Consider the following 22,689-nt stretch of genomic DNA (forward strand, 5'->3'; position numbering starts at 1 on the left):
GTGTCGTGTCAGCATGTTCTGAATTTCATTGGCCGGTCGAAGCGTCAGTCATCTGCAAGCTTGGCTGTTATTGGCTCAATCTTCACATGGACATAGAAAAGGGGGCCTTTCTGGTCAACTGAGACTGTTATTGGCTGCTCTGGTTGCTAGGCCTGATGTGGAGGTTGTGATTGGTCAAGAGAGATGTAATTTGAAAACTGGCGCCAATTTGCATTTTTTTCCGGAAGTTGTGACCGGAAAAACGGAAGGCAAGTGGACTAGCATATTACGGCTAATTTGAAAGGAGAAAACGTCTTTCTGTGGATTATCATCATGTTTTGGACTGAATATTTTTACTGCAGTGGATCGTCTGGATCTTTGTTGATGTTCTCGGACCGTTTTTGTCGGAGTTTTATCCATCTGTGGATCAATGAGAGACATAATTGGTGAGTTGTGTCAGTGTTGCGTCATTTTAAAAAACGGTTATTTTGCCTGCTGGTGGCGTTTATTGAGCCTCCTGTAGCGATTGTATCTTGAAACGGCTTAAGTGGACTCATGCCAGTATTAGCTTTATAACTATGTTTGGTATGAGTATAAATGTGAACTTAGCGTTTGTGTCGATGGATGGGAAATTAAAAACAACAGAAAATTGTCCTTACAGGCGCCGATGGCCTGCTTACGTCCTCTCATTTTACAGTTAGTAGAAACCTGACATCCCTGATCTGTCTGACATGAGATCTGATGAGGATTTGAGCTCTTCATTGTTATCAGTATTAGATGTCGTGAGGCCAGTAAGATAATAAAGAACACCACATTATAGGTGTTGACTGTTAGAGGATGTGGGTCAGGATAAGATAATAGTTGTACTTAAGACTTTGCTCAAGGAGTTGATATTGCTCGTCACAATGTGCACTGGGCAGCAGTAGTTAGATTTGACTCCAAACATCGACTCCTCAGTTACTGTCATACTTTCTCTCCTGCTGTCTGCATTATGCTGTTCAGATGCTCCATTAAGAATCCCTTCGTGTCCTCTAATTAAATCACATTGGGAGATCATTACGCAGAGATACATTATGCATTTATCCACAGAGTCCAAAATAATGCAAATTTGATTTTTGGCTCAACTGGAAAATGTTCTATTTTGTCAGAGTGAATGTAAAATATGCTGTGATGTACAAGGCCATTACCAGCTCACAGACATGCATGCTAATGTCTTTGAACTCAGCACAAGGGATGCTTTCAAAAGTGGGCCAGTAAAAGTGCATATATGCTATCTGCATAAATGAAGTGCGTGTGTGTGCGTGTGTGCGTGCGTGCGTGCGTGCGTGCGTGCGTGTGTGTGCGTGTGTGCGTGCGTGCGTGCAAGCTGCATTTGCATGAGTCAGTGAAGTTACATTTCTCAGTCTGTAAATAACTCACATGTCCTTAAACCAACAGGCCGTACATTTTAAGTCTCATCTGGAAACACGATGGCGTGTGGTTCCTCTGATCTGAGCTCAGTGCGGCCTTATTATTACAGCGGCATGTAGAGAAGAATGCTTACAACTCTTCAATGCATATTTTTAGAGTTCAGAACAAGCTGAGGGTTTCTTTTACATCTCAATGCTATTTTTGTCAGTGTTTCAGTCATAATTTCAACATTTGGGCAAGGCAGGGTGGAAATGAAATGGGATGTGTTCGTAGCAGCCAGCACAGATGACTGTGATAGGCTGTGAGGAAAGTCAAACATACCGTGCCACCCAGCCGGCAGCCACAAATCCGGCTGCCATGTCATCCCTCCTGGTGTTTTTGCACAGACAATGTACGACCTCAGATTGTTCTAAAAAGTGTCTGAAAACATTGTGGGAAGGATCCCTGCAGAGATACTTTCCCTTTGAAGAGTAAAGTCCTGTCTGTTTAACCAGGAGCAGCTGTTGAATCACTCTGGCCAAAGCCACCAGGCTCCATTCACAAAAACAGCAATTTTATCATTGTAAAACGCACTTTATTCAAACGGGACAGAAACACAATAAAACTAACCAAAACCTTCTTGGTTTGTCTGTGCGCTGTTCCAGCAATCACCACTAACTCTGAATTGGTTGAAATAAACTCCCATTTCACCGAATCGTGAGAGAGAAGGCAGACATCAGAGGAGCAGCGTGTTGAACCAGAATATTATCTAACTCACACAGAACATGATGAGCAGGGAGATAAAAATATGTGGGGCTGAAATAGATTTTCCTGGTAAAAACAAACACACAAAAAGTTAATTACTGGACAGCAGAAACTCTGGTTTTGTCTGTCATATTGAGTGCAGCTGGTGCTTTTTATTCCCAATTCAAATGTATAATATTTGTTGACAGCTCTACACTGAATGAGCCCTACTATCCCTTTTGTGGAGCGTTAATCTTTAAAATTGCCATTGAGAGGCATATGTTCACCGTTTAGACTAAATCCACTGTGAATGGAGAATTCAAGAACGGGGTTCCACAATAATTTTCTGCATGTCAATGTGTTTGTCAATGCTGTCGACAGTGCTTTCACATGCAGGCTGTTGAAAATGTGTGCTCCTCAAGGGAAAACACTCGATAAATGATCGCTCTTTCCTTCCTGCAGTGTACCTGGGAGTGACGAACCTGAATGCATATCAGGTGAGGATGACTAGCTTGTGTACCCAGTGGCAGCCTCACCGACACGCCAGCACCTACAGAGTGGTCATCGAGTCGCTGCTCAGTGAGTACACATGCACACATACAGCAGCATGGTCCGTTTCATTGTTTTGTCTGCAGACCCCGTCCATGTGCCACAGGCGTTATTCTTCCTTTTGATATGTTTCCCTCGTTCTCAACGGTGCTGAAATAAATGTTCAGTATTGTAACTTGAAGCTGCAGTGACTGAACCTCCTGTGGTGTCAGAAAAGCCTGAGAATAGATCCATACTGTGAAGTTTCTATGAGACCAGGGACCACCTGAAGTCTTGTTGATGGAAGTGCAGCTAATGCTGTGTCCCATTTTGATTGTTCAGTACTTGAAAGATTTTAGGATCTCTTTTGAATTGGAGTTGCAGCTTGGCAGTGGCTGCATGCAGCGTCTCCAGTGGTAAAAGGATTGCATTTGTATAGCATTTTTCTAGTCTTACCAACCAATCAGAGTGCTTCACAACATAAACCAGTGTTCACACACTGGTGACACAGCCGTCAGCAGCAATGTGGGATTCAGACTCTTTCCCGAGGACAGTTGGACATGCGGGCAGCAGGGGCCGAGATCGAACCACCAACCCTCTACCTGCTCGACCTCCTGGACATTTGATGCCTCTAACCGTTGTGCTCAGCTGACTGGAGCCGTGTCTGCAGTGGGCACGCAGAGATAAAACCAATATTGATTTTCAGTTCTGAATCTGGGAAAGATGGTAAACAAGTTTATTTCCCCAAATGTTTCCTTGAAGACAGCACTGCTGCATTCGATGTGTTTTTGTTGGTGTGTATGATCGTTGTTTTAATGGCCTCGATATCTTTTTCTGAGATAACGAAGATCTCCTGGACCTTTGTGTTGGGAAGAGGTGTGCAAATGCAGATAACATGCATGCAGGCATATATTCAGGCCTCTCCTGCCGCAGTCGCCGCTCTCAGGATTATCTGGTGGAGGCTGACGTGGTTCTTGAACGTGACTGTGCATCACGACCGCTCCATCAGCTCAAAAGCGGGACTCATTTTACTGTGTATGCAGCTGTGGTTCTCCTCTCTTTCTCCAATCAAACGCCTACGCTGCATGTCTGCGCTGGTAGGAGGAGGGGCCTCATGCATACTCTCATGCTTTCATTAGTGGGAGTTTGAGTATGCAGCACAGAGACTGTCCAATTTTCTGAATCCTTGAGCAGCCTGAGATGACAAAGATATTGTTGTATCCCCTCAGAGACATGCTGACAGTCTTAAAGGTTTAGCTGTGTGATCAGACACTGAGCCGCTCTGTAGACAAGGAAGGCTTACGGACTGCAGCCCGGGTGACATTTACATTTGCTGTGTGAGGTAAAACACAGGAAAAAAGACAAAAGGTCGGTATAATGCCTGCCAAGTGCGTTGGGATGAGATGCTACAGGAATGGCAGTAATTACGCCTGGCTGTGTCTCTTCTGAGAGGTAAACTTTACGCAGAAGAGAAGAGTTAGTTTCTTCTCATCGAGGTGATGAAGTTTTGGTTGCACCTGCATCACGTTCTCTGATTGCGAGACCATCGTTTCATAGAAACAACAAAACAAGTGCTTCTATTTGAGGTTCGCCGTGTGTGGGAGAGTGTGGAATCAGCTGTCTGGATGAGACACCGCAGACGGAGACAGTCAAACCCAAGTCTCTGAACGTCACTCTTTGAATGTCTTCTACAGTGACCTCTGCGGTGAGGACGGCAGCTGTATTTGTGTCTCTGATGGAGACAGTCACAGGTGGAGGACTGTGGACGCTCTCAGTTATCCGCTCTGAATGTGATTTAGCACATCTGTTCTAACTCTGCTGTCAGTGATTAATCCATCAGAACGATCATTTCCTGCGGCGGTCTTTCCTTTTTGCAGCTTCTGGTAAAAATACGGATTTAATCCCACAAACATGGAAATCTAGAGGAGATGCACTGAGATGCAAACCTTCCGTTTCAGTGGAGATTTTTGTGCCTTGTGATGATTTTAATCCTGATTCAGAATCTCTTTGTGACTTGAAATGTTGGATGTTGAAGGGAAACTTTCAGAGGTACTGCACAGTACTCCTTCAGCCCGTAGGAAACTTTAACCTCGTCTTCCAATTACCCTCAAAGTCTGTGTTAAACTCTTGATGAAGTCATTTTTTGTTTGATGTGCTTTGATGTATTTCTACTTCAGCTGTCAGAAATCCAAAGTCACCTCCGTAAAACATCTTGCAATTACTGCAGTTATATTCTTGGTTGTGATTCTCTGCAGCCAACTGGATCAGTGCCAGCAGAAATAATGGTGTATTTTCCCATTTGTTTGAAACGGATAACACACTCACGACACACCAAAATAACATCAAACAGCAGATGGTGCGGCCCGATTCGATCGCACACGTCCACCTTTCAGTCGCCACCTCAAAGGTAAGGCTGACTTTTAATACAGCCGTCATCCACCAAATAGGAAGTTAATGGCTGTTATTCATCACCTTCAGGCCTCCAGCAGCAGCACCGCCATCATTAACATCACATAAAAGGCTCACATTATGGAAGCTCCCCTGTGTTTCTTCAGGGAGCTGCGAGGTATCGGCTCTCCCAGCACACAATAGAGCTAAATGAGGACTTATGTTTGCACAGCTGGTAAATAATTACCAGAGGAGTGTGTTTGCTGCAGGAGAAAGAGGACAGTGATTCAGTTGTCCTGTTTTTGGTGTGGACGGGTGGGAAATAAAAGGGGGAGGAAAAGAGATCAATACATGGCAGAATGAAGAGTTGACAGTGTATTTTCTCAAATCCTCCTGCAGCACACAGTTATTGTTGAATTAAACTGAAGTTTACAGATCGACCCTTCGACCTCTCCCTGTGCAGGATATTAAGGTCCTGCTTCTTCAGCCTAACACACACACATCCAGGCTGCCACAGTAAAAGTAATCTGTTACTCCCACATCGCTGACTAAAACGCTGCTTTTACTGTGAGTCCTGACTGAATTCCTTCTTCAGCACCAAATATCAGGACGATCATACACTTACCCAACAGCCCCCCCACATTTCCCCCACCTCGCTGTGAGGTTCAAAACATCCACAGTGAGCTCAGAAGAAATCAACCTTGTAATTATCTTTTTTCTGTCAATATGTTTTGTGATGTTAAGATGTGATGAAATGATGGATTTTTGCTTTGTGCCCGTCTGGGTGAAGGGGTGCAGAGGTACTGAGAGCCTGTACGGGACCTGAATCTGTTCAGTTGGCTGTTATTGGCTGAGTGGACTGAATCTTCACCTGCTTCCGTCCTGCAGCAGCTAAACTGTCTCCCCCTGCATAAAGAAGTGTTTAGTGTTGTGTTTGGTGTCTGCTCACATACTTGCACAGTATTAGAACAAGTCCATTTGGATGCCGTTTGTATTGGCAGTGTGTTTTAAACCCGGCTGTAATAATTGACTTGGCACAGAGCTGCAGCTCCTTCACTCATTAAAATGTCCCACCTGCCCTCCGTGATGAAGTTGTAGGACTGAGTGTTTTATGGATAAAATGTTTTTCTTAGAGTCATATTTGACAGAAAGCCAGCAGAACCTCAACATGCAGTGAACAGAAACGACAAACTCACGCTGACTGTTTCAGTTTGGGTTTGGTTCGTCACTCATTCCTCACTGTGAAAAGCTTGATGTGGATGAGTTTTATTTGGGCAGAACGTTTGAAACAAGAGTTGAAGAGATCCAGTGAGTCAGCTGATGCTTCTGTGTTTGACGCTCACATGATTATCAAGCACATCTGGAATAAACAGGAAACCATCAGTCGCCTTTACTCGCTCAGCCGAGGGAGTTGAGTCTGTGACATGAGAGTGGACCGAATGACGGAGGAGTTACTCTTTTTTGTGTTGTGAAGCGACATGATCTGAAAACAGTCAGTCTGTAAAAACATAATATTCACTGACGGGAGAATCCACCTCAGAGGCCGACAGACGATGACAGAAACAAGGCGTTTTTGATGAGAGGCCGGCGGGGAGCGTTTTCTTGACTTGACTGTGAGACGTCTATAAATAGCGTAACACACACCTACACTGCTTTGTTTCTTCTCTGGTTCTGTTTGTCCAAATGAAACATTCCTCCGCAGCACAAACTCAGGATCAGGTGAAAAGTGTGACGATGTTTGTGTTTTTGCTTCAGATGGTCAGAAACAGGAGACGAAGCTGAGCGGCGGCACCAGCAGGCACTGCTTCAACAACCTGAAGCCCAACACGCAGTACAAGATGAGTGTGTACGCTCAGCTGCTGGACGGCACCGAAGGGCCTGCCGTCGTCGTCACTGAGAAGACCCGTAAGTACGGACTCACACCGAACACCTTCGAGCGTGGAGGGAGTGTGTGCGTCACAGTGAGGGACTGACACACACACTCACGTCATCATGTGGGGCTCTGATGTGCAAACACGCTCGCGTTCTGTAATCTGAGCACAGGTGGAGGACTCCAGGCGCCCGGGACACTGACGCATCATGTGCTTTACCTCCCCCATACAATGTGCCAAACTGCCATTTAAACGCGCCCATACATGTGTCATAATAACAATATGGCAGAAACACACACTTGACAAACACACACTCTGGAACAGAAAGCGCTGTCAGCTGTCACTGTGTACAAAAGAAGCCCACTACAGGCTGGGAGGACGGCCGCGTCATCGCCAGCATAAAGCATCTTTTATCCTGGTGGCAGCGACGGGAGCCGAGTCCCCGTCCTTCCTTTCAGAGGGAGCGTTTGTTCTGCACCGGCAGCCCCGAACACTAATCAAGACCTGCTGTCTGGAGACGGCGAAGGGAGGGAGGGTGTTTGGGTGGGTGGGCCGGCTTTGTCTTTACGGTTTCATCTTTAACGTGCAGTGAAATCTGCGGTGTTAAAAGGTAAATTCACCCCTTTTTTAACACGTATTTCAGCCGTTTTTCTGTTAGCTTTGATCATTTTTACTCGCCTCAAAGACGAGGGCTCTGAAGTTTAACCCAACCCCCAAACCTCTTCAGACAGCCAGTGTCAGCATCCCTGAAGTGTCGTATTATGTCCATGGGATGTTTAAACTGTGTAAAACCCAGTGTCCCTCACTTCTCTCTCCTCCTGCTGTGAACTGTCACAGCGCAAAGTTTTTATCTTCTTCTATGAATCACATTGTTTTCAGTTTAACGCACCTTCTGGCGGCCATGTTTGCGTTCGGGTCGTTGTTGTTGATGCTGTGTTAAATCAGGAGCGGGTGATATTGATAAAAACCTCCATCATTGATTGATCAACATCAATATACATCATGAAATAACACATTCTGTGGATAATCAGCTAAAAGGATTGATGGATAAATACGCAGACAGGATGTAAGAAATCAAGTCAGTAACCACAGGAAGCCACATGTTAGCATGGATGTCGTTAGCGTTAGCTGGCTGCGCTCAGCTGATGGTGAAGTCTGCGCTGCTCTGCCAGACACTCGTAATGAAAGTCTGACAGAAATAATAGCAGGCGCAATGTTTCTTGAGATGGATGACCTCTCAGGAGCAAATTCAGTAAGTTCACAAGTGCATTTGTTCATTTCCGTGGTGTACTGGAACTAATGAAGTGAGGACAAAGAAAAGGGGGACAGCAAGAGAAATGATGGGGAGCAAAATGAAAGACAGGAAGTATTAGAAAAGAATAGAGGCAGAGAGGCGGAGACGTCAGGCTGAAGAAGGGAAAGCAGTGCCATGAAAGAGAGACTCTTCTTCCCTGAGCAGGTATTTGTTTGCTTGAAGCTGCTCCTCTTCGTGCTGCAGCTCTGCAGAGCCTCCACGCTGATTTATTGCTTTGTTTTGATGCAAATGAAAGCCGGAGCCTTTTCTCCAAATGACTATCCCCATCGCTGCAGGCAGCCGCCTCTGATCGCTCCCTACCTGCCATCACCAGTAATCACAGCCGCAGGTAGCTGATTTACTGCCTAAACAGCTCCGAATGAGTAAACTGTGTGTGTGTGGGAGGGGGCGGCTGGTTCATCTGGGTTTCCCGCCCCCCCACACAGACTAAAGGTAAGGAGTTGAAAGTGGCGACGGCTGGAGTTTGATTCAGACGCTGTGATCAGTGCAAATTACACAGGAGCTGAAATCACAGAGCTGCGTGTGCGTGGTTATTTTACACATTCTGTGTGTCGTGTGTGAGCTGGGGGGGGGGGGCGGGGGGGGGCTGTCTGAGGCCCGCATCCCCCTCCTCTCAGTTGGAGAGGGGGAATTTAATTTGGGGGTTATTTAGCGCGTGGTGATTGTTTTACAATGAACGTGGTCGTGATTCCAAGTTTCCAGGTCTTCATTTGTGTGTGTGTGTGTGTGTGTGTGTGTGTGTGTGTGTGTGTGTGTGTGTGTGTGTGTGTACGCTCTTTGTGCAGTACCCATCCCGACTCCGGCGCCCACCAAGCCCCCCACCACCACGCCGCTACCCACAATCCCCGCTGCCAAGGAAGGTAAGAGCTGATTTTACTGGCCTTGTTGTTTCCTGATGTTCACGTCTGTGTGTATTTACTCAGTTACTGTTGATGTAACTGTACTCCACTGCACTGTAAAGGGAGGGTCTGTGCTCCGTGACGTCTGACTGACAGCCATATTTACTCTTAGTCTAGTTGGGGTCAGCTGTGTCGCTGAGTCAGAGGGTGTTTGTGTGCATCCCTGAGGGGTCACAAACAGTGTGAAGAGTAAAAGTTACAGAGCAGCTAAAGTTTGGATAAGGTTGAATTTAGACCTCAGGAGATCCTCAGACTGAGGATTAAAGATGGAAAGAATAAAAACGACCACTTGATGAACACAAAGCTGTCGCTTGTTCAACGCGCCCACATGACAGCAGAGCCATAAAAAGCAGAGAATCATGAATTACTGCGTTAATTAGCCAGACAAATCCAATGCACATGATAGCTTTGAGTGTGAGCAGAGGATCAGATCAGCTGTTTCCTCAATCACCAGCTGCTGGAGACAGCTTTAGACCTGAGACACTCCTCATTTCTTTCTTTTTCCTTCCTCCTCTGCCGGTCGAACTGCACTGACTTTATCCTTTATTCACGGACGCGGCAGCTAACTTTCGCTCGCTGTCCGCCCACGTCCTGTTTTCTTAAACAAAGTCTGACATGTTGCTCGTCGACTCGCGGAGTTTGAGATGTGCGCATGTGTGAGGACGGCGGTTTAGTGTCAGACACTGTACGAGCAGAGTAAATAAGCTTCAACTGTTCTCCTCCCACACACACACACACACACACACACACACACACTAATTCTGACATATGAAAACAGACTCAAAGATGTCTAAATGTGGTGAAGAAAGGAGCGATAATTTTCACCTCCAGTCATCACACACACACAGAAAACATACAATTACAGGGGTAAATCTTCAGCAGAGGGTGATTTGAAGCACACGTCTGAGGATTAAACCTGGTGAGTGTTGGATCTGTCACAGCAGCTCTCGTCACCACAAACATGTAATTCACATTCTTCGCATACTGTCGCCGCCACCACACAATCAATGTTTGTCTGCGAGGGGGGAGGCAGAGGACGGGGAGCAGCGTCTGCAGTCCACGTGTCTCATCAGCATGTTCCTGATGCTCGAGCAGCACCTTCACCCTGAACCTGTTTCAGGCTTCAGGCGTCTACACATCCAGAGCTGACCACAGCACTGCCACCATACATCAGGCGGAGCAGATGTTATCCGGCCTCCAACGCAGATCCTCAACCCGGGGGCTTCGCCCACTGTCCCCTATCAGTCATTAACACTGCTACAGCAGCCTGATGGAGCTCGTTGCCTGTGGTCCACTTTCAGCGACCCTCTCCCCGAAAAATGGCTAAACGGACGGTGGACTTTGAAAACAGGTTTTCAAGGCAGAGTACGTGTCCGGATATGAAGGACAAAGCTGTTTGTCTTCTGTGCGGAGACAGTGTGGCTGTCATGAAAGAATATAACGTAAGAACCAGTGCGGCCCTCGACTTGGAACAGTTTTTTTAATTTTGGCCCACCCTGTATTACAGCCTCACGATGGCCCGAGCACTCGCATGATTAATGCAGGCCGCTGGGTGGGCTTTTATTGGGAAAGAACGTCAGTTTGTTTTTCGCCCTTTGTGGTTTATTAAGAGTTGAATTAAAGCTGTCTGCAGATCAATGTGACACCAGCTGAGTCTTAAATGTGTTTTATTAGCGGAGAAAAGAGGAAGTGATTGGAATGATTGGAGAAGAGCGTCGGAGGCAACTTTGTGTTTCGAATTTAACGAGTTCAACACGTTTTCACATCTGATCAATCAGTCGGCGTTTTCTTTCATTCCTGAGTCGTCATCCATCAAAATCAGATGAAAGTTTGTTTGTTTGAGCAGAGATGAAAGCAGAGCTGTAAAACAACGTCAAGAAGCCAATAAAGAAATAAATGTATGTATTTTTTAGTGTGAGAGAGACCTTAAATCATCATCCACTGGGCAACAAAATCAAGTTGTCCAAACAGGAAACAGCTTTGAGAAAGTGCTCCACTGTAATTTGAATGATTGTCCCTAACAGTCCAGAGCCAGTGTGCACTGCAGCACATTTAAACTGTCAGCATCTTCATCATTTCATCATCATTTAATGAAGAGTAACAAAATTTACATCATCACACATGAAGCTTCTACAACAGTGAGAGGCACATAAGAATATAAGAGAAGTATTTATGATAAAGCCACATAACGAGTTCTGTTCTTCGCTGTCCTTTTCCTTCCCTTCATCTGCGTCTTCCTCACCTCACCTCCTCCGTCTCTCCTCCTCCAGTCTGCAAGGCAGCCAAAGCAGACCTGGTCTTCCTGGTTGACGGTTCCTGGAGTATCGGTGACGAGAACTTCCTGAAGATCATCCGCTTCCTGTACAGCACCACCGGAGCTCTGGACCGGATCGGCCCAGATGGCACGCAGGTACCCCGGGTGGGGGGTGTCGCTCTTCTTCTAAACGCCTGGTGTCAGTGTTTGATTGACAGGTTGTTGACAGACAGGTGAGCAGAGACAGAGAGGTCGGTTTTCTTTTGGGAGCGTGGCAAAAGCTGCCACTTAAATGGTGTTTTCCTGAGGCGCAGTAGCTTTGACACGCGTGTGGCTGTGTCGTGTTTCGGTGACGTGGCGTTCAGCGCTGTGGCAGGAGGCACGGAGCAACCAAAAGAAAGAGAGCATCAGTGGAAATCCACGGCGTGTTTACGATGCTGCTGTCGGTACTGACTGAGGTCTGTGCCGTGAAAGTGAACTGCACATGCCGTACCTTCCTGATGTAGACTGAGGCACACACACACAGAGACCTGTCCAAAATCACCTGGCACACCTGGACACCTGGTATTATAATGCAACCTGTATCCAGATAAGTAAAAAGGCATCTTGATGCCAGGTGTAAACACGTCTTGATAAGAATGTGATCTGATCTGAGTGACCACACGTGAAGCTTGTCTGGCTGCAGTTGTGTTTGGATCTTAGGTCGGTTTAAACGCAGTCTGCGCAGCACTGGAACACACACACACACACACACACACACACACACACACACACACACACACACACACATACAGCTAACCTGAAATATGATTGACCAAGCTGAAAGAGACAGGCCTCTATTTACTGATTACTTTCTTTTACTTACTTTTCACTGTTCCTGTTGTTGATTAATTATGTCCCTGTGCCGTCTGACAGGTGGCCATCGCCCAGTTCAGCGACGACGCCCGGACTGAGTTCAAGCTGAACTCGTACAGTGACAAGGAGCGACTGCTGGACGCCATCAACAAGATCTCCTACAAGGGAGGAAACACCAAGACGGGTGAGTCCACAGCAGAGGCTGCTGAGGGAGACGCAGACGCAACATCACGAGGAGAGCTGTGAATTTCAGGAAACACACGAGTTCAGGATGTGTCCTTGAAAGCACCGTAACACAAACACCTGTGTTCAGGCTCTGTGACTGCAGCTCCCCAAAGGAAATAATATCTAAATAATAACATTATCAATACTTTTTGAGCAACAGGCAACCGCAAACAGAAAATTGAATCTGTGTGCAAGTGTGTGTCTGCTTTCGTGGTTTGTGTAAATGTGTGTGTGCGTGCGTGCGTGCGTGCGTGTGCGCGTGCGCAAGTCAGACGTCTTGTCCCTTTGAACGTGTCCTCATGCATACATTCATTTAAAACATGCATAATAATGTGCACGTTTGCATTAGAGTCCGTACGTGCTTAAGTACATAGCAGCCTGTGTGTGTGTGTGTGTGTGTGTGTGTGTGTGTGTGTGTGTGTGTGTGAGAAGTGAGAGTGGGGTGGGGGGGGGTGTAGTCATTAATCAGTGTTTACAAAGCAGCGCAGCCAATTTCTCCTGCAGGGACGAGTCTGCAGAGAACAGATTTGTAACAGCGTCACTGCTGGGGAGGAATCGTCCCTCTGCTAATGTCACACTGTAAAACACTAATCCTCCTTTTCTGTCAGGAAGCAGCAGTTCGGGGAGTTGAAGAGCACGCACTCACCTCGCTGTACACACTGCAATTAAGACTCCGTTTCCCGGCGTCCCCACAGGCGCGAGGAGTTTTTCATTATTGGATCTATTTATTGAAATGTGACATGCAGCCGCTCTGTGGTCCATCCTGCAGCAAACATCACATCCAGGAGAAACGCCTGTGTTCAGCATACAGGCTCCATTTTCAATGAAGACACGGTTAAATGTTTAATATACGACACTGTCACGCTGCAGCACCAGACACACTCAGCCACATGACGATGTCGAGGTGTTCTGATTTCTCTAACTCCCTCTGCAGCCCTGAGAAACAGCAGATTTCACTTGCCAGTATGCACAGCATCAGTCCTCAATTCCAGCAGTCACCTGAACACAGTTGAATTGGATTTTTGAGTGAGTGTGTAATCCCAGGCACCGTCTCCGTACCGAGACTCCTGACGTCTTAAACGGACAAACACAGAAGACAGACTGTCCTCATTCGAGCCGTCAGTCTTTGAAATGGACTCTGACGTCGGCTGCTGGCCCTGCGGCCCCCCCGCTGGCCCGCTCTCTTGCAGCTCTCTCTCATGTTCGTTTACATCAGCGTCCTGTGCAGCGGTTAGTCTAAAACCTGGAGTTCAGCTGTTAATGAGGCTTTGCTTTGCGCCACAAAGCAGGCGGTTGGTTTCAGATGGAGGGCAGACAGATCTTCCAGCAAACACCAAGAACAGCAACTTAAAGGTCGCAAATTCACCCACTGCAGAGTTTACTGGCACGTGAAATTCAGACGCAGCGATTTAAATGTCACCGAATAACAATCCTACGGCCTCATTAGCCCCTCGAGGCGGCATTTGAAACACAGAAAACACATCTGTGACGTGATGTCTGCCTCATACACGGGTGGCAGCCATCTCATATGAATCATTTTTACGGTACGTTATCATGTCTTGTAGATATCATGTCGATATTAACATGTTAGAAGAAGAAAGTTCCAGCTGCGTCAGTGTCTGCTCGTCCTGCCGGAAGCATGTGCGACTTGTGATTGGCTGTTCCTTCTGTCCAATCAGGTCGAGCCATCCAGCACGTGAAGGAAAACATCTTCACAGCAGAGGGGGGGGTCAGGAGGGGGATCCCCAACGTCCTTGTGGTCCTGACCGACGGCCGATCTCAGGACGACGTCAACAAGGTCTCCAAAGAGATGCAGATGGAAGGTCAGAGCTGTTTCTGGGTTTAGGAAACGTGGTTTGTGGCTTTGACAGACGACTGGTGAGAGTCCACGCTCTTCCTCTGGTTGACCATCGTTCTCTGTCCTCCTCTACAGGCTACATCGTGTTTGCTATCGGCTTCGCTGATGCCGACTACGGGGAGCTGGTGAGCATCGCCAGTAAACCCAGCGACAGACATGTCTTCTTCGTGGACGACCTGGACGCCTTTAAGAAGATCGAAGAGAAGCTGGTGACCTTCGTGTGCGAGGCCGCCACCGCCAGTGAGTGACCAAAGCTTGTCAGTGGTTCGAGGTTCAGTCCAGATGTGACAGCAGTGACAGCACTGAACATGGCTGACTGTGTTTACACGGCTGTGGTGTGTTTGAAGGCGGTCTGACGGAAACTTAATCAAACAAACCTTCTTTTTCTTTCCCAGCTTGTCCATCTGTGCCGATGAGTGGCAGCACAACACCAGGTAAAGATGCAACACGTCGCTTCAGTGCAGCCACAGCTCAGAGTAAACTCAAAGAGAACAAAGTGAATCTGCTGTGTTCACATCGTGTGCACGCTGTTCGAGTCCTCTGCACCCCGAGGATGTGCAGGACGCCCTGATGTGACCCTCACAAAAACACACAAACATCTGTTTTCCTCTCCTTTGTGTTGTTGCTGCTATGAACAGATGAACAACAAAACTCCACCAGGAGCTCTTACATAATACAGACATCACACACGAACTCCAACAGGATGAAAATCACTGATCACAGACCAGCGCTGATATACACTAAAATCACGTGAGCGGCCCGAGAGGAATGAACCTTTAATGAAGTTCATCCTCAGGTGATCTTAATGTTGGATTTAGGTTCCTACTTTCTGTTCAGCAGATGAAATTCCTTGCGTCTGTCATCAGGTTTCCGGATGATGGAGCTGTTCGGGCTGGTGGAGAGTCGGTACGGCAGCGTCTCTGGTGTTTCCATGGTACCCGGCACCTTCAACACCTTCCCCTGTTTCCACCTGCACAGTGACGCTTTCCTGGCACAGCCGACCAGGTACGCGCACGTCTGACTTCATCCGCGCCGTTCGGCCTCAGTAGAGATCATAACCGACCCGAGTCTGCTCCGGCTCACAGGTACATCCACCCTGAAGGGCTGCCCTCCGACTACACCGTCACCCTGCTGTTCAGACTGCTGCCCGACACCCCAGAGGAGCCCTTCGCCCTCTGGGAGATCCTCAACAAGAACAACGAGCCGCTGGTGGGAGTCATCCTCGACAGTGAGTCTGCTTTTCAGCACAAATCAATATGGATGTATCTTTGTTGTTTTTGCTTTATTTCTTTAATATTGAAACCGTCAGAATCGTGAGCTGGATGTTTCCTGTTGTCATGTAGGAGCACTTCAGGTGAAAGTGACTGATTTCCATCATGAAGTCGCTGCTTGTCACACCTGTGTTGTACATGCTGTACTTCCTTTGTCTTGTTGACGTGCAGCTTGTTTGTCTTCCTGCAGATGGAGGAAAAACTCTGACGTTCTTCAACAACGACTACAAAGGAGAGTTCCAGACGGTGACCTTCGAAGGGCCGGAAATCAAAAAGCTCTTCTACGGCAGCTTCCATAAGGTCAGAATCGCTCGTGTCCCGTTTGGTCTGACGGACCGACGGGCTGATTCCTAATGTGCTGACTGATTGATCGTCTGTCAGGGTGACCGGCATAGACCGATTTACCCTTCGGCCTGTTTCCCAGGACGGTGATGCAAAGTCAGCAGTTTGACGAGTGTTGAGAGCTGCTCTGCTCCTGTCAGACGAAGCTCTGCTGGTCACTCAATGTGCTGCTTAAGTACAGTGTAAATACTGTTCCTTTAGATCTGATTGATTGATTGGCTGATTGATTAATTATCTGACTCTGTAGGTTAACTCACCTGTTGTTTTACTGACTCGCTCACTGAGCTGCTTCGCTCATGTTTCTGTTGTCGAGGTGGTCCAGTGGTTCATCAGAGCGTTTGTTCATTTATTTGCTCAGTTGACTCTTCACCCCCCCTTCTCGCACTCATCCTCCTCTTATCTAAACCCTCGCTGAGCGGCCGTGGTTGGCGTCCTGACAGGCTGACTGTAGTTGAGTCGTGCCCTGATCCTGAACCTGCTCGCAGTCATGTTGTGTTAGTGTCAGTGTGTCAGCGCTCAGGGACTCACTGACTGATCTGCAGCCACTTCTGTCTGCTCGCTGTCAGCAGAGCTTATCCTGCTTACCTTTCCACCTTTTGTTCTGTTGTGTGTGTGTGTGTGTGTGAGAGTGTGTGTCACTGCACACAGAGTGGATTTCATGATCCTGGAGGACCAGCACCTGCAGCTCCTGACATTTGTATAGGTTTATGTGGTTGTGGATTATGATGGCCATCTCTGTCACGTCTGAACTAACTTCAGAGACGTCCCTGCGGGTTACTAAAGTTCACTTTACCCTCAGCTTTTCACATTAGTTAGATAAACTCTGAATGTGTCTGGCTGTCATATTCCTTTAGTTCCTGAAAAGCTGACATCTTGGAAGCGTGTAGAAAGTTCCTTCAGCGAGGTTTTCAGACTGATAGAGTAGTGTCACTTCACACTCTCAACAGGATTTATATTACAGTTCTGCAGCGCTAACGCAGGTCACAGGGACTTCTGCCATGCCTGTAAATGTGTGCAGTGTGTATTTACTCACACACACACACACACACACACACACACACACACACACACAGTGGGCATGCAGCAGATACAGCCTCAGTTGGTGATTACAGCTCTACAGCTGGCTGTCCTGATACAGAATAAGCTGCAATGAACTAAATTTTAGTTTAACCTCCAAAATTTCACTGAACTGAGTTCAGCTGCTGCCGCACTAATAAATATACTTTCATCCGAGCGTTAATGTCAGCGCAGACCTCAGGCGTCTGAAAATAGAAATTATCAACTAGATTTTTTGCAAATTTTAACAACCTTGTGATCACAGTAATGAACCCAAGTTTCAGCCAGCTTGCAGTCGTGTTGGATACCAGAAATGTTTGTACAACAATCAGTCAAATCACAGCCTTTAAACTTTATGTAACAGGATACTTTAGTGACTCCAGGTGTGTGTGAGTGCTCAGTTTGTCTCAGTTCATCACAGCTTTGGAGTAAACTTTCCTGCTTTGATGTCTCATTTATAGACTGCTACTACTACTACTACTACTATTACTACTACTGCTACTGCTAGTACTACTACTACCAAGTGCTGCTGCTGCTGCATATCGTGCATGAAATGTGTTTCATCTCCACAGGTTCAGCTGAAACACCTCGAACACACTTTGACTACTTTTGCAATTAATACTGCTATTAAAATTCCCTCTACTGCAGCTTTTTATCATTTTATCAGAGGAGACATGAAGCCGTCAAAGTGTGACATCTTCTCTGACAGGCTGTTTACAGCCATGAAGTGAAGCTCACCACCACAGAGTGATCAGGGTTATTAGCCGTCAGCATCCGGCCGCGTGTGAGACGGTGTCATTTTGCAGACTGGAATCATCTGTGGATGCTGAGCCGTAAACGCTGAAATAAAGTTCTTGGTCCAAAATGAACTCTGTATTTATTTTTATAAATATAAAAACTTTTCAGTTTTAGCGTTGAGAAGAAAGAAGCATGAATGGAACATGTGAGCGTGCCAACTTAGAAAAAATAGAACCCAAATTAGAGAGCAGACTTTTTAGGTTTATGGCCTGTTTTTTTTTTTTTTTTTTTTTTTCTCCCAGAGCTGTGTGTTTTGAATATTTTTCCAGGACAAACATGGAGCATTTTAAGAGGATAATTTGTACTGTTGTGAGTTTTAATTGTGGCCCATAGAAGATGGAGATTGAAATAAAATAGTGAGCTGGCCTCTTCTGTAATCACAGCAGCTGTCCACCAAACAAGCAAACTTCACAAACTCTTCTTCATTCCCATCAAACAGAGGTTCGCTAACAGGACGCTTCAGCAGGGACAGCAGCTCCCTCCCAGCTGCAGCAGAGGGGGGCTCACGGTGTCGAGGAGGCGTTTCATCGCCTCGCGGTGAAGCGCTCGACTGTCCGTGATGCTGACAGCACTTCCTGTTTGTGGAATTATAAATAGCAGTGTTTCTCAGGGAGGTGATTTTAGTTTGGTTTCCACGTGCTCTCCTCCTGATTTCTGTCCCAGTTCCAGCTCTGCTGCAGGTGGTGGAGCTATAAATGTGCTCTGTCATAAAACTGTACAGGCACTGGTTTTAAGCACGAGCTCACACTTGGTTTGCAGTTAAAATAGTTTGTGTGTGTGAAGATGACTTTTTAAGTCTTCATCATCGATCCAACAGTGTCCCCAGAAAAATAATATTCACTTAAATCAAATCAAATCTATTCATTTAGCACATTTCATACAAAGTCAAGTGGACTGTCAGCCATCATCAGCCTCCTCTGAGTCTTGGGTTTACACTGCTTACTTCCCAGCGCTGCAGGTAGAGGGCGCTGGTCTACCACAGCACATAGAGCTAAAACCATCTAAAGGCTGCAGATAGAAGAAAAGCAACACAGTGATTCTCCTCTTGTTTTTTCTGTTTAGCATGTATGCTAGTTCTCCTCCAGACGTGGTGAAAGTGATAAACCGTCCTCTCAGTGAATGTGTCGGATGCTTTCTCTCACGCAGCTTCACATTGCCGTCAGCAAGACGAGCGCCAGGGTGGTGATCGACTGCAAGATGGTGGCCGAGAAAACCATCAACGCCGCGGGAAACATCACCACAGACGGACTGGAAGTTCTGGGCAGGATGGTCCGCTCCAGAGGGAACAAGGACAACTCTGCCCCGGTGAGAACGGCACAAAGTACCACGAAGGGTTTTAAGAACAGCCCTGCAGGACAGTCGTTTAAACATGAGCAAACATGAATTAACAGCAGCTGAAGGTTCATTGTGACGCTGTGGTGAGTCAGTGACTGCTTGGAAAGAAGCACCAGCAGCATCACGGGTCAGATTGGCCCGATTGGCTCGTTCACACCGATATTCTCTGATGTTTCTTCAGAACTGCTGAATTCTGACTGACAGCATTTGATCTCACGCTGCTGCAGAGGTTTCATCTCTGTTTAGTTTTTTTATCAAAGCCTGTCCTTCAGCAGCTTTATGAATGCAAACAAATCAATTTCCAGTCACTCTCCTCCAGAAATAGCAGAGTGGCAGACTTTGAGTCTGATTGGTTTGATCTCCCTTTGAAGAGGGAACCCTTGACATTGACTCGTCTCTGAAGCTGGAGGATTCCACTCGTGTGTCAAATAATCCTCACCAGTGTCATTTTTGAACTTTTTCTCCACGGCTCACAGTTGTGTGAGCGGCCAAAACTGAGCAGCAAGTTGGTGTTATTACTGATCTGAGGCCAGATACTGGCCTTTGAGAGGTTGTTCTTTTCGTTGATTGTACATTTTACGTCGAGAGCACATTTGGCTTCTCATGAAGGACGAGCGGCTTTCATACTTTGGTATTTCGTCTGTCTTCTGCTCTCCACTTTGGTTCTTTGAATAATTTCATAATGATGAGGCCTGTAATCTCCCAGTGTGTTTTAAACCTCGTGAATCACACGGCGGCCCTGACTAATATTCTAATTCTGTACCTCAGATTTCACCACGCCTCATTAGACAAACTGAAAACACAGACCTTCGCTAAAGGGTTCAAAGGAAATCTGTAAACCTGAAGTAATCTCTTTTTTTGGCATTAGAGACAGGATTATGATTAAAAGTCTTATTTGCTCAGCACTGAAATACCTCAGGACATCCAGTGATTTGCAGCAGCTGCAGAGATCATCAGTGATTTTATCCCTGTCCTCTGATATAAAAATGAAAACCCTCGTGGTGACGTGACGCCGAGAGCTTCTTCTGACTGACGGGAGGGTAAACGTTCAGTTCAGCTTCAGGTCTTTGTATGAAAAGATCCCTGAGTGGACAGTGACTGATTAGATTTACAGATGAACCAGGCCAAGTTGTGTCATGTCCTTGAAAAAACCAAAACAAAGCCTTCTGTTTTCTGAAACGTTTCACTGGACGTCAGAATCGTGTCGCGTGCTTTGCTCCACGTCGCCTGTCGGGTGGTGTTACTGAAACCTGTCCCGTGTGGTCCTCCTGCAGTTCCAGCTCCAGATCTTTGACATCGTCTGCAGCACGTCGTGGGCCAACAGAGACAAGTGCTGTGAACTTCCTGGTCTGGTGAGGTCAAAGTTCATTGTTCTCCGCTCCTCTGTCTGTACACAGAATACATGCTAGCAATGGAATAATCCTTTAAAGGAATTTCCTCTATTACTGAAGTACTGTGTTTATAACGAAGTACTGCAAAGAAATGAAAGCTTTTCACATCATGTTTCTGTTGAACTCTGACCGCAGAGCCGACTCTGTGGAGCTCAGAGTTGAAGTCGTTGAGATTTTCTGCGTGCTGTGTGACACACCCATTTACAAAAGTTGCTTAAATGCATCACTTTCGTATCATTTCCTTCCTGGAACCATCGTGTCGCTATCAGCAGGTGGAAATGACATTTCAAACCAGTAAAGCTGTTACACACGTTTCCTGTTTGAAGTAGAAGTACATCTGAAGAACTGTTATCTAACAAATACTCTGTGACGGTGACGTTAATGTGAACACGTCAGAGATTCACATTTTACAGGGATTAAAAAGTCACGCTTCCATTTTACCTGCTTCGTTTTACCACCTCGTGCCGTCGTCGTGTCTTTGTTTCATTTTGTTTATTTATTTACATGTTTGTTTCTGTCTCGGTGTCATCCTCATCGCACTGCCCTCGTCCAGAGGAAGGAGGCAGACTGCCCGGCCTTGCCCAAAGCCTGCACCTGCACCCAGGACAGCAAAGGCCCCCCCGGCCCTCTTGGACCACCAGTGAGCCCCACACAAATGCATCAGACGCATACACACTCACAGCGAGACCCTGATCCTGCTCGATGCGTTTCATCTGACAGTGATGCTGCGTTTAGAGCACAGAGCAAATAAACTGAAGTGAAGTGAAGCAGACGGTTCGTCAGACCTCATGAAAATCTACCATCGAGTTGAGAGTTCAAATTAAAAAGCAGAGGTTTCTTTAGCACTCTTTTGATGGAAGAGAAGTTACATTTAACTGATAATTAATTAATAATTAGCTGATGTTTTGGAGGATATCCAGATACAGATAGTCGTTATATAGACAGTGGGCCAAACTTCCTCTTCTGTGCGCTGGTCAGTGTTTAAAGTTCGATTAGCAGCTTGAGACATGGAGACGATACAGCTAACACGTCTTTTCATCGTTTGAGATTTCATTTTGGACACTGCTATCTGCCTCCACATGGACTGTTTACCTCTATGCAGCCAAAGCCAGCTCAGATGTGATTGGTCAATCCCAGTCACACTGCACACGGAAGCCAGAGCACTTCCTGATCCGAAATTGTGTCCTTCACATTCACATGCACATATATGTCACTGCTGTGTGAGACACTGTGAATTTACATGAGTTCATTCTGCTCCTCATCACCTCCTCCTCCTCCTCCTCCTCCTCAAACAGGGAGGACCTGGAATCAGAGGAGCCAGAGGTGATCGCGGAGAGCCCGGCCCAGTGGTAAGTGGTCAGTCTTTTTGATGCTAAGAAATGGAAACTGAATGAAAAGTCACTCTGGTACGAACAGAACAGGAAGTGGCATCTTTCAGCTCTCTGGATGTCAGCTGTCATCAGGCTGTGACAGGTGACCCGAGCAAAGGGCCGACCCCCTGCAGCTTCCTCTGTGTCTGTGTTGAATCTGCTTAAGCTGAACTGTCATGGACGTCCTGTCAGAGGCCACCTCACCTTTCTTTGTTTTTTTCACTCAGAGCCAAACCCTCTTTTGCAGTAACTTCCCGGTATCACAGACAGGCCGGTCACTGAACGCCGTGACTCCGGAGCTGAACAGTGAGGACAATAAATAGGTTGGATGTTCTGTGACTCTGGAGGTTAACCACGAGCCTGCACAAACATGGAGGGTGTCATCCTGCTAATATCATTGTACTTGTCAGCAAAATGGCACGTGACCAGATTTAAGAGAGAATTTGCTCTTATAGTTGCTGCCACGTGGTTAAACAGGAAGGGGCCTCTGAGGTGTAGAAGAATAGAATAGAATAGAATAGAATGCCTTTATTGTCATTATACGTGGTGTACAACGAGATTTAAGACAACTCTGGTGGTGCTGTACTGGAAAAAAAGAATAAATAGCAAATAGTAAATAGTATAGTGCAGTAATAGTGCAGTAGATAGTAACAGTAAAGATAAGATAAAAATGGCATATGACACAGTATGATAAAGGGCATTTGACAGTATGATAAATTTAACAGTATGGTCATATTTGCAGGAGCAAAAAGAAGTTTCAGCAGCAGTGTCTGTCTCACGCAGTTTGTCAGTAGTCTCTTCAGTGAGGATGACGCTGCATT

General features: G+C 46.5%; 1 protein-coding gene across 3 annotated transcripts in view; it reads left to right on the forward strand.

The window, feature by feature from the left end:
• Positions 1 to 22,689, forward strand: part of col14a1b (collagen, type XIV, alpha 1b) — a 129,031-nt gene that overhangs the window by 68,377 nt on the left and 37,965 nt on the right. For all 3 annotated transcript variants that reach the window (XM_076754277.1, XM_076754278.1, XM_076754279.1), the window contains exons 23-37: positions 2,575 to 2,691; positions 6,784 to 6,933; positions 9,000 to 9,074; positions 11,384 to 11,523; positions 12,283 to 12,406; positions 14,127 to 14,270; positions 14,381 to 14,545; positions 14,701 to 14,739; positions 15,172 to 15,310; positions 15,391 to 15,533; positions 15,767 to 15,876; positions 18,919 to 19,077; positions 20,382 to 20,459; positions 21,052 to 21,138; positions 21,794 to 21,847. In XM_076754277.1, the coding sequence (XP_076610392.1) occupies positions 2,575 to 2,691; positions 6,784 to 6,933; positions 9,000 to 9,074; positions 11,384 to 11,523; positions 12,283 to 12,406; positions 14,127 to 14,270; positions 14,381 to 14,545; positions 14,701 to 14,739; positions 15,172 to 15,310; positions 15,391 to 15,533; positions 15,767 to 15,876; positions 18,919 to 19,077; positions 20,382 to 20,459; positions 21,052 to 21,138; positions 21,794 to 21,847 (1,724 nt within the window). The remainder of the gene's footprint in view (positions 1 to 2,574; positions 2,692 to 6,783; positions 6,934 to 8,999; positions 9,075 to 11,383; positions 11,524 to 12,282; positions 12,407 to 14,126; positions 14,271 to 14,380; positions 14,546 to 14,700; positions 14,740 to 15,171; positions 15,311 to 15,390; positions 15,534 to 15,766; positions 15,877 to 18,918; positions 19,078 to 20,381; positions 20,460 to 21,051; positions 21,139 to 21,793; positions 21,848 to 22,689) is intronic.

This window comes from Chaetodon auriga, chromosome 17, assembly GCF_051107435.1.
Source record: "Chaetodon auriga isolate fChaAug3 chromosome 17, fChaAug3.hap1, whole genome shotgun sequence".
Lineage (NCBI taxonomy): Eukaryota > Metazoa > Chordata > Actinopteri > Chaetodontiformes > Chaetodontidae > Chaetodon > Chaetodon auriga.